This window comes from Paramisgurnus dabryanus, chromosome 6 (assembly GCF_030506205.2).
Source record: "Paramisgurnus dabryanus chromosome 6, PD_genome_1.1, whole genome shotgun sequence".
In the NCBI taxonomy this organism is placed as follows: domain Eukaryota; kingdom Metazoa; phylum Chordata; class Actinopteri; order Cypriniformes; family Cobitidae; genus Paramisgurnus; species Paramisgurnus dabryanus.
This window is the reverse complement of record NC_133342.1, coordinates 24,776,663-24,793,615: the sequence shown is the minus strand read 5'-3', so window position 1 is coordinate 24,793,615 and position 16,953 is coordinate 24,776,663. Positions and strand designations below refer to the sequence as shown.

The 16,953-nt window shown below is 35.9% G+C and overlaps 3 protein-coding genes and 1 long non-coding RNA gene across 4 annotated transcripts; 3 read left to right on the top strand and 1 right to left on the bottom strand.

Annotated features, from left to right (window-relative positions):
* Positions 1 to 4,526, top strand: LOC135764383 (uncharacterized). Its single transcript, XR_010539938.2, has 6 exons — positions 1 to 442; positions 1,185 to 1,212; positions 2,037 to 2,144; positions 2,289 to 2,456; positions 2,639 to 2,731; positions 3,804 to 4,526. It is a non-coding gene; the product is annotated as an uncharacterized lncRNA (long non-coding RNA).
* Positions 4,527 to 7,148: 2,622 nt separating this feature from the next.
* On the bottom strand, positions 7,149 to 8,705 carry rps28 (ribosomal protein S28). The gene is made up of 4 exons (XM_065275391.1): positions 8,609 to 8,705; positions 8,291 to 8,338; positions 7,756 to 7,878; positions 7,149 to 7,262 (listed from the first exon to the last, which is right to left on the bottom strand). The coding sequence occupies exons 1-3, from the start codon at positions 8,645 to 8,647 to the stop codon at positions 7,756 to 7,758; spliced, it is 210 nt and encodes a 69-aa protein (XP_065131463.1). The 5' UTR covers positions 8,648 to 8,705; the 3' UTR covers positions 7,149 to 7,262.
* An 848-nt stretch (positions 8,706 to 9,553) lies between these two features.
* Positions 9,554 to 13,607, top strand: LOC135764350 (potassium voltage-gated channel subfamily V member 2). Its single transcript, XM_065275390.1, has 2 exons — positions 9,554 to 11,336; positions 12,549 to 13,607. The coding sequence occupies exons 1-2, from the start codon at positions 9,891 to 9,893 to the stop codon at positions 12,846 to 12,848; spliced, it is 1,746 nt and encodes a 581-aa protein (XP_065131462.1). The 5' UTR covers positions 9,554 to 9,890; the 3' UTR covers positions 12,849 to 13,607.
* Positions 13,608 to 15,155: 1,548 nt separating this feature from the next.
* Positions 15,156 to 16,188, top strand: insl3 (insulin-like 3 (Leydig cell)). Its single transcript, XM_065276292.1, has one exon. It carries the CDS (start codon positions 15,584 to 15,586, stop codon positions 16,148 to 16,150), a length of 567 nt encoding a protein of 188 aa, XP_065132364.1. The 5' UTR covers positions 15,156 to 15,583; the 3' UTR covers positions 16,151 to 16,188.
* Positions 16,189 to 16,953: the final 765 nt, after the last annotated feature.

Here is a 16,953-nt window from a genome sequence, read left to right as displayed (position 1 = left end):
TGATTTTCACTTAAGAGTATAATTTCAATGTACTTATTTTTGTTGTTTCAACTGTCAAGCGTCTGACATAACGTGTGCGTGCGTGTGTCAGTGTCATTAAATGATATAAATTTTAAAATGGTTAACATTTAAAATATACACACACATTCACTTCAAATTAGGGTCTCAGAATTGTAATTTCATTGACCATGCCAGTGGGTTCAACATTAGATGTTTATTTGAATTTATCACAGATAACATTAATATACGTTTGAAAAAAGTTTAATTTTGAATTAGGTTAGGTCCATCATTTTATTGGCTTACGACACTCACGTGGTCCAAGATCAGCGCGTGCGTGAGAACCGGAACGCGCAACGTGGGAATGACGTTGCCGGCGTGGCGCCACAATTGACTGCATTCGAACTTCAAGCTGTCGGCAGTAATCAGCACCATCGGTTTCATGGTAAGTGTTTAATGTGTTTTTTCTAATGAACAGTTGATTGCGTCCCCCGCGATACAAAAAAACAGCCGTTGCCAATGTTGTCTGATGTGGACATTAAGTAAATAACCTGGAAACACCGAAGTCGCGTTGCCGTGGCGGCTGGGTTTTGGATAAACCTTCGCTTTCCTTTAGTGGGAAACACGTCAGTACTGCCCCGCGTGGTCTTGCTTTTCTCGCGTGTGTAATTAAACATTAAAGTGTAATGTATGTGATTCGGAAGGGAGAAGCAGCATATTCAGATCAACCTATGGCGGTCAGCGTTTTTAAAACCTGTCACTGTTATCAACTGTTTGGATATATAAGCACGAACATAGTTCGTATGTAAATAAACACATGGTTACAAAGACATAAGCTGTGCATGCGCTGTGTGTGTGATAAAATATAGCCAAAATCTCAGTTCTTTATGGTGTGTGTTTATCATCGATGTCTTGGTTATGAAACAGAACTGACAACAAAAGCAGAAAATATATAAAGACGCAAGATGCATGTAATGATAATCACTTAATCAGACCGTAGAAATGGGTCTAAAGTTTCAACTTTTGCTGCCTTCACATGTGTTCGGAAGTTCAATAATCATGTAAACTGTTGGTTAACTTGTACGTTACTCAGTATTAAGTATGAGGAATTCTACTCAAACGGTTTCAAGTTCTCCTGATTTAATGGAGCTATACACTTGCTAACATTAATTTTGTTTGCCTTTCAGGTGGCTGGCTGCAAAATGATTTGGCAGTGTAAGTCTTCTTTTACTGACAGATTGCAAATATTTAAAGGGACACTTCACCCATTTGCATTAAGCTTTGTATAGTTAGAACATGTTTTTCAATGGTCGTGCATCATTTTCTCAGTTGCCACGGAGAAATACAGATTTCAGTGTTGCACTTCCTTCTTTCAATTATGTAAAAATCATCATTTTGCATCATTGAAAGCAGGAAGTCCAATATCTTTGTTGAGGGGGTGAGACCATAGATATGTATAAAGGCTAGATTTCTCGCCCGTGCTGCTGGCCAATTGAGTGGAACGTCCGCATTTTGGCGGCCATCTTACTACATGACGCTCACTCGTAGCATTGAGTTTTAACGGTATAGGTACTTTTAAATGACCATAACTTGCTTAATTTTGTACAGATTTTCAAACGGTTTGTTATAAACGTCAAAGATGTACCTATGACACTGCATGCTTATACTATAAAAATAGAAAAAATTCATGAAAAATGTTGAAGCATCCATAATTATAGCCCCGTTAATAATGTTTGTAAGAAACCAAACCGTTTGAAAATTGGTATAGCATTGAGCAAGTTATGGTCATTTAAAAGTACCTGCACCATTAAACTCAATGCTCAGAGTGAGCGAACTGTCTGAGGTAAGATGGCCGCCAGGTGAGGACGTTAGAGACTCTGCCGTAAGACATCTAGCCTTTATACATATCTATGGGTGAGACTACAAACACTCCTTTTCTCGGTCAAATAGGAACCAAATTTGAAATGAATGTTACATTTCAACTACAAATATGACACACTTTCATTAAAGATTTATATTTCATCCTCTTCACTTATAAGAAAGAGGATGCAGACAGCATTTGACCTGCGGCAACAGACCATAGTGAAGACATGCCCACCAGTGAAAAACCTTATGGAACTCTGGCCTGCACTCAAATAGACTCTGAGGTAATGTGTAGTGGCACTTTTTCTTGTTATTCCTTTCCTGATAACCTATACCACATTCAGGGGCTGTTTTATGCTTTATGGGAGGGTTAGATTTACCAGATTCATATAATTAAATAACTGTGTTGTCTTTGTTTAAAAATGTAGGTGTATTTAGACTTCCAACGAATTACAATACAGAACCTGCCCAACATATTCTGCTCTGAGCTTGACCGACATCTTCTTTCTGAAAAAAATCATCAGTCTAGAAAGACAACCAAAATTGGGAAGACATCAAATGCTTTGACTGAAATCCTAAGAATCTACGATTAACAGGTAAAGATATTGTTAAAGATTTTATGGGTGTAATTCTTAATTGAAAGAGGAAAGTTGAAAAGCATTTGACAAGTTTAATGATTCAATTTTGAATGCTACATTTTCTTCACTTATTTGTCTGATTGCATTACAAGTTTAACATTTACAGTTCAGTTATGTTCCATGGTGTTTTATCATTATAGGAGGTACGTGACATACACACCAAGTGTATCACTGCTCATCTCCTTCCAGTCTATCAACATGAGGACGTCTCAGGGTTCTTCAGGACCTGCACAGTGAGTGTTTTTTTTTTTTTTTTGGAAAATATACACTACTATTATTAGAAGAACATGTTTTTCATGATTTTACATTTCCTTTGGTGTGTAAGTGTGTATTAGTACATGTTAATGATATGCAAAATGTACAAATCCCAATGTAAACAATGACGTGAGTTATTGTGTCCAACTTAAATCTCTTTTCTTGGATTACAACAAACACATGGATTGTAGGCAACAGTTTACTTCCTAAGCCTGTTGATGTAGACTCGACGGTCATTATCATAATCCCGCCCGCTTATGTTTTCATATTTAAAGAATTTACTACTGACTAAACCATGATTCAAACACAAGTTTTGAGCAGTGCAGAGTAGCGCTGGTTGTTTGTCGCTTCTACGATCACAAATGCAGGCATGGTTTTAACGTTTTAGTATCCTTACCTTACCAATCTGTTATGTTCTGCATAACAAACAAGCGCTATTCTAAACTGCACAAAACTCGTGATTGAGTCATGGTTAAGTCTTCTTTAAATCTTTAAAAATTCTTTACAGGCTGTGAGTCAGAAACAGGCGGGATTATGATAATGACCGTCGTGTTCACGTCAACAGGCCATGGAAGTAAACTGTTGCCTACAATCCATGTGTTTGTAGTAGTCAAGAAAAGAGATTTAAGTTGGAGAGGATAACTTGCGTCATCGATTACTTAACATGTACTAATACACACTGACAACCCCCCCAAAAAAAATTTAAATCATGAATCGGATAATAGGTGCTCTTTAAACAAGATAAGGCATTTATCTTTATAGGTTTTGGAGCATATTATCAACTTGGATGTACTGGTAGCTTGGCTGGCTCCTTTAGAACACTGATGTGTTCCTTGTTCACACATCTTTTAAAATCACTTTCTGTCTGTTGTTCTGTAGCAATATTGTTTGTTTAACATATGTCATGACTAGATGTATGCCTTTATTTTTGCACTAAACCTGCTGTAAATAATTGAAAATTTTTCAAAAATTAATTAATAAAAAACTATTTACCCTTGGTATTTGCCATGTGTAACCAGTTTTTGCTTTAATATCGGTTTTATTTTGCAGGACACATCTGATGAGCCAGAGCTTTAAGATGTTGTAAAGGCCCTCCTTACAGTCATCATAGATGACGACACAAGTCCAGTTCACTTCCAGCCTGAGAAAATCTGTCATCGTTGAAAGCGAGATTTGGTCAACCTCTACAGATTTACTGATGCCTTTCTGGTAATGTTTGGACTGATCTATGCACTACACCTCAGCTATCCCAGGTGACTGACAACACACTTGAATTCACTCAAATGTTACTTGCCTTGATGATGGAAAAGTGTCATCCAAGTAACAGAGTCTCAAAAAGGACTTGATGTGTATGTAGAAATGTATCTAAAAATGTGTTTTATGCACAATATGCACAATGTGCCTTTGTATTTTCAAACGGTATTTGTGACTTGAATTGTTGTCTGTGTTGGTCTTTTAAATTGACACTGCCATTTTAAATGGAAAGGGCAAAAATTTTGTGAAACACAATGTAATTCAAACTGTTTAAGCTGTCTGTACTCAAAATATTTGAGGCAACGAGTTGCCTCAAAAAAATTAAGTTTTGAGCCATGTGATTTTGAGTTTTGTGTGTCAAAGGTTTTGAGTAATGTGTAATTAAAAAAAAACTGAACAAAAATAAAAACATTGAGTTTACATAACTTAAAAGTGCTTCTTTGTGTACTTATTTTTTTTTAGTAATGTTAACTTAATGCCATGAGTCAATGTAACTGAAAATTATTGAGTAGACTTTAATAAGAACTTTAAATTTAATTATAATCAAAAGGTTTATGTTACAAGTAATCAAAATATTTAACCTCTAAAAGAAATTGTGTTTTAAGTTCATGAACTTAAAAATTTTGAGGCAACGAGTTGCCTTAATTTTTTTGAGTTCTGCTTACTAATTTGGGTTTACAGTGTACTTAAAATAAACAAAGTTATGTCTATGATGTAACAGGTCAGGGTTAACTCTAACATTAACAGTAAGTGGTTCATTTAGAAGAAATCACAGTACAATAAAGTACTTAAAATGTGAATTCAATTGTTGTTTGTGCATTTAACGGCATTTAATATCTAGGGCATGCACCTTTGCAGTAGATTATTGTTTAAAATGTCTTTGTCAAGAAATTGATATGCTATACCCATGATGCTCCCTTTGTTCATGCACTTGAAAGCACCAGGATGTTTGCAGGTGACAACCCGGGTGAGTTTGTCCGACAGTCACCCTTGTTTGTTCCCTGGGAGAAAGATGAGAACTCAGGGACAGCAGGGGTAAACATGCAAGCTATCCCATGCACTTATCTGCTTTAAACACAGATACTTCATAGTCAAATCACAGTACGAAAATAGGACACAGCATTTCATAAAAACAATTTCTTGCCTTTTTTTCTTTTTGAAAGTAGTTCAACCGGAACTTTTATGGCTTGGTTCAAGTCATATGCCACACTTTAAACAGAGCAACAGTCAGAACCTAACAGACTTGTTTTGCAGAAAGAGTATTTGAACTGTTCCCTTGTTGACACATTGTTTATATGTAACAGAAAGTTAATTTTCAGAACAGCATTGACAGAATAGAAATAAATAATTGCAAATGCAATTTTAACTATGTAAAACGTTACATTTTAATATTGTGATCTGCAAAAGTTACATTTGCTCAAGTAAACACTGAACATCCTTAAATGTAAAAATGCCAAAATTTACATTTATGGATTTTTCCATAAATGTTGCTTTTCTCAAAGCATTTTACAATGCATCACAGGTATACATTTAATTAGGGTGCATGCTTCCTGGGATCAAAACCTTTGCACTGCTAACACAATCTTACCCATTGGGCTACAGGAACTTTATTACACTAACATACCAATTCCCCTAATTAATCATAGGAAACATGAATGAAAACACTTTTATATATATTTTTGGCTATAATAAAAAAGTTCAGCCTTCCAAAATCAAGGTGAAGTCAGTATGATTGCTCCTCCCTGATATCTAACACACAAAAAATATTATTTTTTGATAAAGGACACCAGATGGTGGTCAGAAAACTGAAATTAAAGCAAAGCATTAGCCTCTAACCTAAATATCTATATATATTTCTCATATGTTTGCACATAGTAACTGACTGCGTAATGCTGCCTAAGCATCTGTATGGGACAGACCATACCGATATTTAAAATCAATAGTGCCCTCTCGTGGACATCATATGACCAAACACTCTAAAGAAATATGACAAGAAGCAACAAACACCAGACACACTGATATAATCACACATACCTTGCATGGCTGATGCATATTCCACAATGGCTTGGTTTTTACAAAAGAAGGCATAGCTAAGGCCAAGACTAGGCCTTAGTTAAATTAAGATGTTTAAGCATCTTTTATAAACATTCTTTAAAAAAGTCGTTACTGGTGTGCAACTTGAGATGAATCAATGGCACTGGCATACTTTGTGGTATATTGACAGTGCAAGTTATTTTCAGTTGAGACAGCTCAAACATGAATCTTAGTCTAGGACTAACCTTAAAACTTGTCTTTGAAACCAAAGAATAATAATCTGCTTAATTTATTTGGAAAACAAATAAAAAATTCTTCACTTTAGAAAGAGAAACCTCATATCACCTAAATGAAAACTTAAATCACACACTACTGGCATCTAATATAATACATAAGAAATTTAATCTAGGCCGAGGATAATCGGATTTTATCCCAATATTATTTTATCTTACCAGTATAACTTATACCAGTAGTTCTCAAACTTTTTCAGCATGCATCCCTTCGAGGCCCCCCAAAGAAAATTTGACAAAACATTCAAAACTTAAAATTAGAATAAAATAAAAAAAAACATTCAATTATTCAACGTAGTACTGTTGGTTAGTAGCCTTATTTCCCTGACATGTCATTACATCAAATTAATAAATTCTATGTAATGAAATTTCTATGTAATGCCCCCTGGCACCATCTCAGGGCCCCCAACACTGACTTATACTTTATCAGAGCCATTTAATTTGTAGATCTTATACATTCCTTAAGATACAGAAGTTTTTTTACATATCTACTGGCAGACTGAAGACTTTCACATTTCCAAATTCTAAATTGCATAAATCCACCTACTTACATTTACGCATTACGCAGCAGCTTTCATCAAGAGAGGCTTGCAGCACATTACAATTTTATAAGTATGTGTATTCCTTGGGTTCAACCCCTGAGCTTTTGCGCTGTTAACACTATGCTCTACCACTGAGCTATATAGGAACACATACTTCAATTTCACAGGATTTGTGACTGAAACACCAAATATACCATTGGGGGAAATTTAATTTTATATAAAAACACCACTTGTATACTCTTAAAATGCTTCATTAGGATTAAAGAGAGACCATCTTATTGACAAAAAACATTTTTATTTCAAACTGCACATGACATTGTACAGAAATCTATAGAGCTGGTGTTGATGCGCTCCAAGAACTGGTTTTGGCCATGGCAGGTCTTCAAAATCTGAGGAAACAGAAAACAAGGTTAAACTTAAATCAATATAAAGCCCACGGTTTTGACAGGAAGTCATCAAAACTAATTACATATTAATATGATAGACTACACAGTTAGAGAAACGTACTGTGATTATATAGAAGTATTAAACATGATCTTCCCTCTTAACAACCTATGTATACATGAGTTTTAAGTTAACAACCACAAATATAGCCAGATTAGAACATGAACATTCCCTAACATTTTTTTTTATTTTAGACAATATTTAAGTGATTTATCTTTTTCCAGCAAAAACATGTCTAGCAGTGGTTCCCCCATCGTCCACAACAATATTTTAAGGTCTACCCAATAAAAATGGCACACTGAGAGACTGACATAATTAGATAGATCATAATTTTAGTTGTTAAATGCTTAATAAAGCCCATTTGGAGGTTTGTTGAGGTTATGAAACACTGATATAAATGTAACCACACATTAACATTTGTTAGTAATGTATACTGACCTAACGAAGTCTTCTGGCTTCTCTTTCAGACTCCAGAAGTGTCAGGACATCACCTTCTCTGACTGGACCCTTCACGTTCCTTATGATGGATCGGTTACTGTCATCCATGAACTCAACGCGTACCTGCAAAAGTACAAAACCTTAATGATTGAGGATCAAAATCCAACTTGTTTCCCAAAGCAAAACTGAAAAGGCAATAAACACGATGGTCTGCAAGCCTAGTCTTTAGTCTTTGCTTGTACAAACAATCTAACGTGGTGTTATGAAATCTCATCTCACCAAACAGTGAAAAAATTAAAGGTTGTGTCACATGCAGATAGACTAACCTACAAGCTCTGCAATTTGTAATTTCTTAAAAGGCCATGCTGGAAATAAAATGCAAGGTTGGAAACCGCAAATCAAAAAGCAAAAACTCGGGTTGCAAACATGTCTAAAGTCAAAGCTGATGTGTTAGCGTAATATGATATAATATATAAGTCTTAATTTAACGGAGCAGTCCCAACATTAAACCGATCACGAATCTCTCTGGACTCACCTGGGTACACTGCCCCTGGGAACCGGTTCTTCCCAGCACCTTTGTAACCTGTAACAAAAGAAACATGCATTTATTACAACTGCTATGTACTAGATTTGATCAAATAACGCGCTCAAATCAATACACGCCGCGGTTTGTGACCATGTTGCTGGATAGCAGGATGCTAATGCTAATTGACGAGCACTGCTAAACAAGAGCGCGTTATGTAAAACGAATTAAACTGTTAAAAACGAATATTTCCTGAACAATGGTGACAATTATATACAATTGAAGTGGATATTTCAGATGACAATATGGACTAAATTTCATTTTACGCACTCTGGCGAGCTTGATGGGCTGCACGCGGCTGGCATCCATGATTTCAGCTTCGTTCGGAAAGGAAGTCACGTGGTGTCCACGTAATTTATATACCTTCAGCAAACTTGTAATTTTTTTAATTTACCGGGTTTTATTCGATATTTATTATTGATATTATTTTTGAAAATGTAACTATATATAAAAATTACATTAAATAATCAAAAGAGTTTTACCGTTGCAATAAATTTGTTTCCGTTTCCGGTATCACGAGGGGAAGGGGTTTTACCTCTGATCGAGGATCAGTTAAACATAAAAAACACATATTAAAAGAATTCACCCGCCAATGTGAGCTGTAAAGGGTTCAATTATTATTTTTAAACGTTAATTTCTCTTTATGAAAAGTAATTTTAAAAGAGATATAGTATACATGTTTAAAAACTGAACTGAAGATATTACATGAATTAGGCCTACATAGGATAGTGCAAGATAAGGATTTCAGAAAGCATCATGATTAAAACGGTTGTGCAGTGAAAAGTTAAATATATTGACTAAAAATAAAGATAAAGAAAATAAAGTTTGTTACTAATGTTTTCTCATTTGAAGAACAAGCAAATAATTGCAGCTAAAGGCAATTTAATTTTGAAGTTTTGTTATTTAAACAATTTCAGCATTTCCAAGCTCCTGAGTTAGCAGACACCATAAAAGTGTAAAATCTATACCATATGCAACATTTTCAATCATAACTTGTGTTTTTAAAAGTCAAGTCAGATTTTTGAGATTCAGGAATTATTTGCATAAATTTTCATGGCCATATGTATATAATATTCATTAGAGATGATGTGAAAGTAAGGGGAAGGAAGTAGAACAGTAGGCTAAATTATGGGATTAGGATTAGAGGATTTATAAATGGGATTTTTTGAATTGTTCACAGTAAACACAAGATTGGATTCATATGTTTATTAAAAAGCAACATAAATTAAGCAGTGGTTATTTAATAACCTTATAGTTTCCCTGCAAATGCTGTTTATCCTCTGTCATTCCTCCTCTTATGGCTCAATCCTTAAATCACAACACTAATCCTCATGACTGTATTTTTAACTCTCCCGGGACAGAAAAAACAGCAATGGGATTACGGCATCAGTGAGGTGGGGCAAAATCCTCAGCTTCTGATCTTCCGTTCAGCCGAAACGAATACAGTCGCTTTATCTTTTAGTCATTTTAGCTATATTGCTGAAAAACTCTAAAATACTACAAGCCGTAAATTATGTTTTCTTGGTCAGTTTTAAAATTTCCTTGAACCTGGATGTCGGATGTTTACACTTGGAATGTAGAATCTGCCATTTTTCTGTACTTTTTCTGCAGAGCAAATCTTGGAGATACTGTTTTCTACTCCTTTTGCAAGCGCTTTCTTTTAAAAGCCACTGTAATAATGGAGCAACCAATGCGACATCTCAAAAAACTGAGAAAGAGACGATCAAGTCTTTTTGCAAGTGTCAAACTTAATTCCAGCTTGTCACAGGGTATAGAAGAGGAAGAGAGTGCCTTTCCTTTTTCACAAGACAGCACTGTGAAACCTTGGACGTCGATGGACGACCTCGATACTCCATCACCTCAAACACAGAACAAAAGAGACCAAAACAAGAAGAAAAGCAATGAAAAAGAAGCAACAAAATGCCCACACCGGCATTCAACTGTGATCAATGTTAATGTAGGAGGCAAACTCTTTACCATTCCCAAGCACCTGGCTATCAAATACCCCAGAACCAGAATAGGCACCCTAGCCCTATGCAAAGATCCCTTCAGCCGGCTAAAGCTCTGCGACGACTACTGTGTGATAACAAATGAGTTCTTTTTTGACCGAGATCCTACTTTCTTCCATTACATCTTCCACTTCTATCGTAGCAATGTATTGTGGGTAATGGAGAGTCTGTGTCCCATTAATTTTGAGGAGGAGATGGAGTTCTGGGGCCTACGCTTGAGGGACACCCCTCGCTGCTGCCGCATTCTCTATGAGGAGAAAGTAGATGAGATTAAAGACCAGCTAAAAGTAAACAGGGAGCTTATGGCTGAAATTGAACCTCTGCACAGTGAGGAAGGTTTCAAGACAATGTTTTTGGGTGGCATTCGTAAGTCATTATGGGACCTGATGGAGAATCCGTACTCTTCGATGGCTGCCAAAGCATTTGCTGTGTTCTCCAGCCTCTTCGTCCTCATCTCCATTGTAGCGATGACACTAAATACCGTGAGTGAATTGAAAGATTATAAGATCTATGGAAGAACCTATATGGAGTGTGTTGAGATCACCTCGATTCTCTTTTTTACCTTTGAGTATTTCCTCCGCCTGTTGACAACTTGTAATGTCAAGCATTTCCTGAGGAGTGCACTTAATTTTGTAGACTTAGTGGCTGTCATGCCTTACTTTATTCAGCTGATATTTGAGACTTTTGCTGATCAGGAAGATGTCAACGTCCAAGATGACTTGAAGGCGATGGCGAGAGTTAGTAAAGTTAGCAAAGTGCTAAAAGTGGTCAAACTCATGCGAATCTTTCGCATTCTGAAACTGGCAAGGCATTCGACAGGTATGCGGGCGTTCGGATTCACTCTCCGACAGTGCTTCGAACAGGTCTGCTGCCTGTTTCTGTTCATTATCATGGGCATCTTCACCTTCTCAGCCCTAATGCATTCAGTTGAGCAGGATGTTGCGGGTACCCCTTTCAGCAGCATACCAGATGCTTGGTGGTGGGCAGCGGTAAGTAAACCTCAATTTGACTGGAAACATTAAAGGAACATTCCACTTTTTTTGAAAATATGCTCATTTTCCAGCTCCCCTAAAGTTAAACATTTGATTCTTACCGTTTTGGAATACATCCAGCTGATCTCCAGGTCTGGTGCTAGCACTTTTAGCATAGCTTAGCACAATCCATTAAATCTGATTAGACCATTAGCATCGCGCTCAAAAATAACCAAAGAGTTTCGATATTTTTCCTATTTAAAACTTGACTCTTCTGTAGTTACATCGTGTACTGAGACTGACGGAAAATTACTTTCTAGCTTGGTTACTTTCAATGGCAGGGGACTATTTTCGGGCAGTGCACAATATCACTACGCCTGCTGCAGCCATGTTACATCAGTCCTTGATTATTACACCAGTTTGAGAGTATAGTTCCTAGCTATATGCCTAGAAAATCACAACTTTTAACTTTCTGTTGGTCTAAGTACACGACGTAACTACAGAAGAGTCAAGTTTTAAATAGGAAAAATATCGAAACTCTTTGGTTATTTTCTTAGGCGCAATGCTAATGGTCTAATAAGATTCAATGGATTGTGCTAAGCTATGCTAAAAGTGCTAGCGCCAGACCCGGAGATCAGCTGAATGGATTCCAAAACGGTAAGAATTGAATGTTTAACTCTAGGGGAGCTGGAAAATCAGTATATATTTTTTGTATATGTGTCCCTTTAACAGCAATGAACAGAATTACAGGATAATCCATATAGTTGAAAACTAAAAAGAGATATGTTTCAGCATCAACTTAACGCTTAGGCATGTGCGATTTTGACTTCTTTCTTGTGGGCTTTTTAAATTATTCTTCTTAGTGTACAACTTCAATGGGCTTGTGTTTTTTTTTGTCATTTACTTTGGCTGGTTTTTGTCTCGTCCTTTCCTTTTTTGGATGTTAAACTTTATCCTCTGGCAGCTGTGTTTAATCTTATGTAATGCTTAGCAATGCAGCTCAATTGGAGGCATCCATGCTGATTGGAAAAGTTAGATTAGTTCTGAACTTCCTGCAGGCCTATTGAGCAACATTTTGACTTTAATCACTGAGCTAAAACTAATGTGGAAACATAACTCTTTTACTTTTTTCTTCTTTCTATATATTTCTTTGTTTTTAATTCACAGTGACCCTTAATAGCAGTGTGAAAATAGACATAGTTTTAATTAAATCTTTTACCACTGTTACAGGTGAGCATCTCCACCGTGGGCTATGGGGATGTGGTACCTATCTCCTACTCTGGTCGAGTTGTGGCCTTTGGCTGCATATCTTTTGGCATAATACTAAATGGAATGCCAATCTCCATTCTCTTCAACAAATTCTCTGACTATTATGCCAAGCTAAAAGCCCAGGAATACACCAACACTAAAGTGCAACGTGGCCTGAACCTCAAGAAGAGATTGCAGAACAAATGCAAAAACTGCTTTGAGCCTGCCGGAGAGGATTCTGATGAGGACAATCGACATCAGATCAACCAGTGTCAACATTAAACGTCCTTGTTATCCAGACCGCCTTCTCTGCCCTTGAACAGAAAGCTCAGGCTCCCTGCCTGCCTTGAATTAAGTAGGGATTTAAGGGATGGAGGAACGCCAGGTTAAAGGAAGTTAAGTGATTAAGATGGCTAACAAATTACATGTTCTAAAGGATCTTTAGCAAACCACCTTGCTGGTTATAAAAGCATTGTTGGAAATAGATTAGTGAATGGATTTGAAAACGTGTCATTAGAGCAAAGACTGCCATTCTTTTACTATAATACCTAGTAGAGTTACAAAGAGTTTGATTCACTATTTGCCTCCCCCAACACACTGTACAGTACTACAGCTCTTCATTGACGCAAAACAGATTCTGAGGATAAAGTGGGACTTATGTGGCCTTCAGACACCTTTGGTGTATGTGAGTGTATCTATCACATAGGTTCTATTCCATATTGCAACTGGATGGCACTTTATTAATTTTACTTTATTGAAATTTTAAAGACTATTTTTTTAAGTTAGCTGTATAAAGATACAAATACAAGATCTGATGTTCTTTATTGTGATTTCTAAAACAATGTTTCTGTGACAAGCAAGGCTCCGTCTCTTGTCTGTCACTCTTTAAAGTTAAATTATATATCCTTTCAATAATGTATTATATTTTGCATTACCATGGGAAACCTCTAATCTATTATATTTCTACTTATGTGAAACATTTTTAGTTGATTCTATTTCTTCTGTATTACGTGACAGCATATTTCTGAAACCTTCATACAGTGGAAAACTAATAAAAGATAGATATCAAAGGAGCGATTTTTTTTTAATCATAGGGAAATAACTTTCTATGCTGTATGTCACTACATGTGCGATTACATAATTGCAGGTACATTTAGGGTCCAAAATAATTTTTTCTGCTTTTTTAAAATAGTTTAAAAGTTTTTAAAAATTTGATATGCATTGTCATTGATCACAAGATGTTACAGGATTTAACAATATAAAATTTTCTGTAAAAAGTGTCTTGGATAGCTGAAAATCATGAATGTGTGTGTTTCTCTTTGTATAATTGTCAGTTCTTTTACATATGCTGTCAGAAAAAAATCGTCAAAATCTGTACCCTTTGAAAAAGTACAGCTTTGCACATAAAGAGTTCATTTTAATAACTCAAAGATACATATTAGTACCAAATGTATACATATCTGTACCTAATGGAACATATTAGAACAGTGGTTTTCAAACTGGGGGCCAGTTTCATGACATTTTATGAAATACATTAATTTATCATGAATTCTGTGTAATTAAACCTAAAAAAATAACCAAAAGCACTACTTTTTTGTATAATTTAATGTTTTTTTTTTATTAAAATGTTGAGTTTTAGAACAGTTTTTTGACACAAATTTTCTTTGGGGGGCCGCGAAGGAATGCACTGTACACAAGGGGGGCCACACGCTGTAAAAGTTTGGGAACCACTGTAAAAAGGACGGTACAATCTCAAGGACAGCTGGGCTATTTTGACCACTTTTAACAGTGTGCGGTCACCCCTACCGTAAATTTGCAAAAAAGCAGAAACAATAATGACTCTGGACGTCACCAAATTTATATAATCACCTATATAATTCAATATAAACATTAATAAAGAGCCTATGACACCACATGTAAACGAGAGCTGTAACAATTTTTATATTTAGTCCTTTCCTAAATGCTTTGCCTTCAAAGTATCTCATGAATATGATAATTTTTATCTCCTTACTGAACACTTCAAGACCTGTGCACTCAAGTCATCTACCGTCGGTGGGAAGTCAAGTGATCAGACTTCATGTGTAATATTTAATGATCAAGAGGACCTGTAATGCCGGTGTTTTGAGTGAAGTGTTCAGCATTAATTAAGGAAATGTAAAGACAAGAGCCAGTTGCGTGTTAATGGCCTTTGTAGTTCAATACAATACATTACTCCATAACGGTCAATTATGGGATCATTTGGTTAGCTCAAATAACACACGAAGAACTAATGTGCTTATTTAGGGTATTAAAGAAGATTTTTGTTTTCAATTTGTTATAGTTACAATTAGGGATGAAAAACATGTAAACACTCGACACCCAGAATGAAAAGCAAAAGCTGTCACTGGAACGGTACCCTTTAAAAGATCCTTATACTGTATGTACAATTTAGGTACAGATATGTACCAATATGAGTCTCTGATGTGCCAATATGCACATTTTAGGGTAATAATATGCAGCCTAGGTAGACAAATATACTTTTTAAAAGCTATTGAACTTTTTATGACAGTATAATAATTAAAGAGTTTTTTAATAATTAAAAAAAGAGTTACAGAAATAATTCAAAAGTTGTAATATGGTGAAATAAGTGCACATCATTATTCTAAAATAAAATATAAACTAATAGAAATATGAAAAGTGATCTTTCATAGGCAAAAAATGTCCACAACGAGTTAAACCAAACTACGAAAAGCCTGACCCTCTATCACAATTCTCCTTGACTCCTAGGCAATATATCATATCATAACTGCTTTAATTTTTATTTTATCTAATAAGTTCCAGCCTTGAATGTCTCAAAGATCAGGACATGATTTTCTTCATTCAGGGCCAAATGAATTCTTCTGAAACCATGCATGCCAAAAGCCATGTTAACATTCTTTGATGGGAGTATAAAACCCCCAAATTTCTCCTAGCAGGTAGCCTGTAGTACTTGAATATCTATATTCCAACAAACAAATTTCACCATCCCAAGAAACAGCATGAATTGTAAGTGGTTTGCATCTTTAGCCTTTTTAATACTTCTTGAAAGTTCCAAGATTGAAAGTCAAGATGTACGGGTGAAGCTCTGTGGTCGCGAGTTTATTCGGATGGTGGTCACATCGTGTGGAAGCTCTCGACTAAAACGGGACGCGCCTGATTTTGGACCTCTTTACACAAAGCCCCATAGTAGGTTTGCCTGCTTCAAACATGAAATACATTTTGTATGTTTTTTTTATATTCTGTGTATTACATCTTGCTATCTTTTAATTTTGCCTCTCTATCATTTTTCAGGAAGGCTTCAAAACTGGCTCAACAGAGATCTCATGGCAAACGAGAAATGGGCCCAAACCAGTCAAGAGGAGCAGTGGAAAGAGTCTGAATCCCCTGAAAGTGTGACAGATCATCCAGCCCTCAAACAGCACATGAGCCCACAAGCAGAAGTTCTGGTACACTCCACCGCTGCGCAGGATCTCAGCTCGTCCTACAGAACCCGGCGTGATGTTGGGCCAGCGGGCGTCTGCTGTACTTCAGGATGTACTATGAGTGAACTGATTCAATACTGCTAGGCTCGCAGTTTTAGGACAGACGTAGAGCTGGGATATCCTCAGCACCAAAGGATTTCTGTGAATGTGGTACATTAAATTATAGTTCATTAAAAATTCTATATATGCACAAATATGAGAAGAATGATGAATGAAAGGAGTGTTGTTTGACAGAGCATTACACTAATGATATAAAATACTGTCATGCTGATAAATATGTATAATCAGATATATTTTTTGCATTTATAGACTTAACAGGTAAAACTGAAAGGGGCCTTCGTGCAATGAACCTAAAGAGTCAAAAAATGATACTATCTAATCTTGGAAGATTTTAGTTGGTCATGACTTCAGCACATACAAACTTAGTACTCTGAGAATTGAAAAAAAGTGTAAGATTTATTAAATATTAATCTACAGAGATGCTGCCTTTGAAAAAATGTAGAGCTGATTTGATGTTTGTGAAATACAAGTAAACTTTTGTGCCCAAAAATGATATGTCTGTGTTTATTTAGTCAACTTATAAGTAGATGCTGCAAATACACCACTAGAGGGGGCACCATTAGCAAAGAAACAACTAGACGTCAGTAATCCCAGATATTAGAAAAATCACAGAAAGAAAAACATGAAAATGCAATAAGAACTTACAGTACATATAATTTGTGTTTCTTACTATATTAGAAAAATTTTATAAAGAGAGATAATAGCAACAACCCTATCCTAACCACACTCAAAGAAAAGGGTACAAAAGTTGTCATTGGGACCGTACAACTTTTAAAAGGGTCCCAATATGTACCATTTTGGTACAGATAAGTACCTGTATGGTAAAG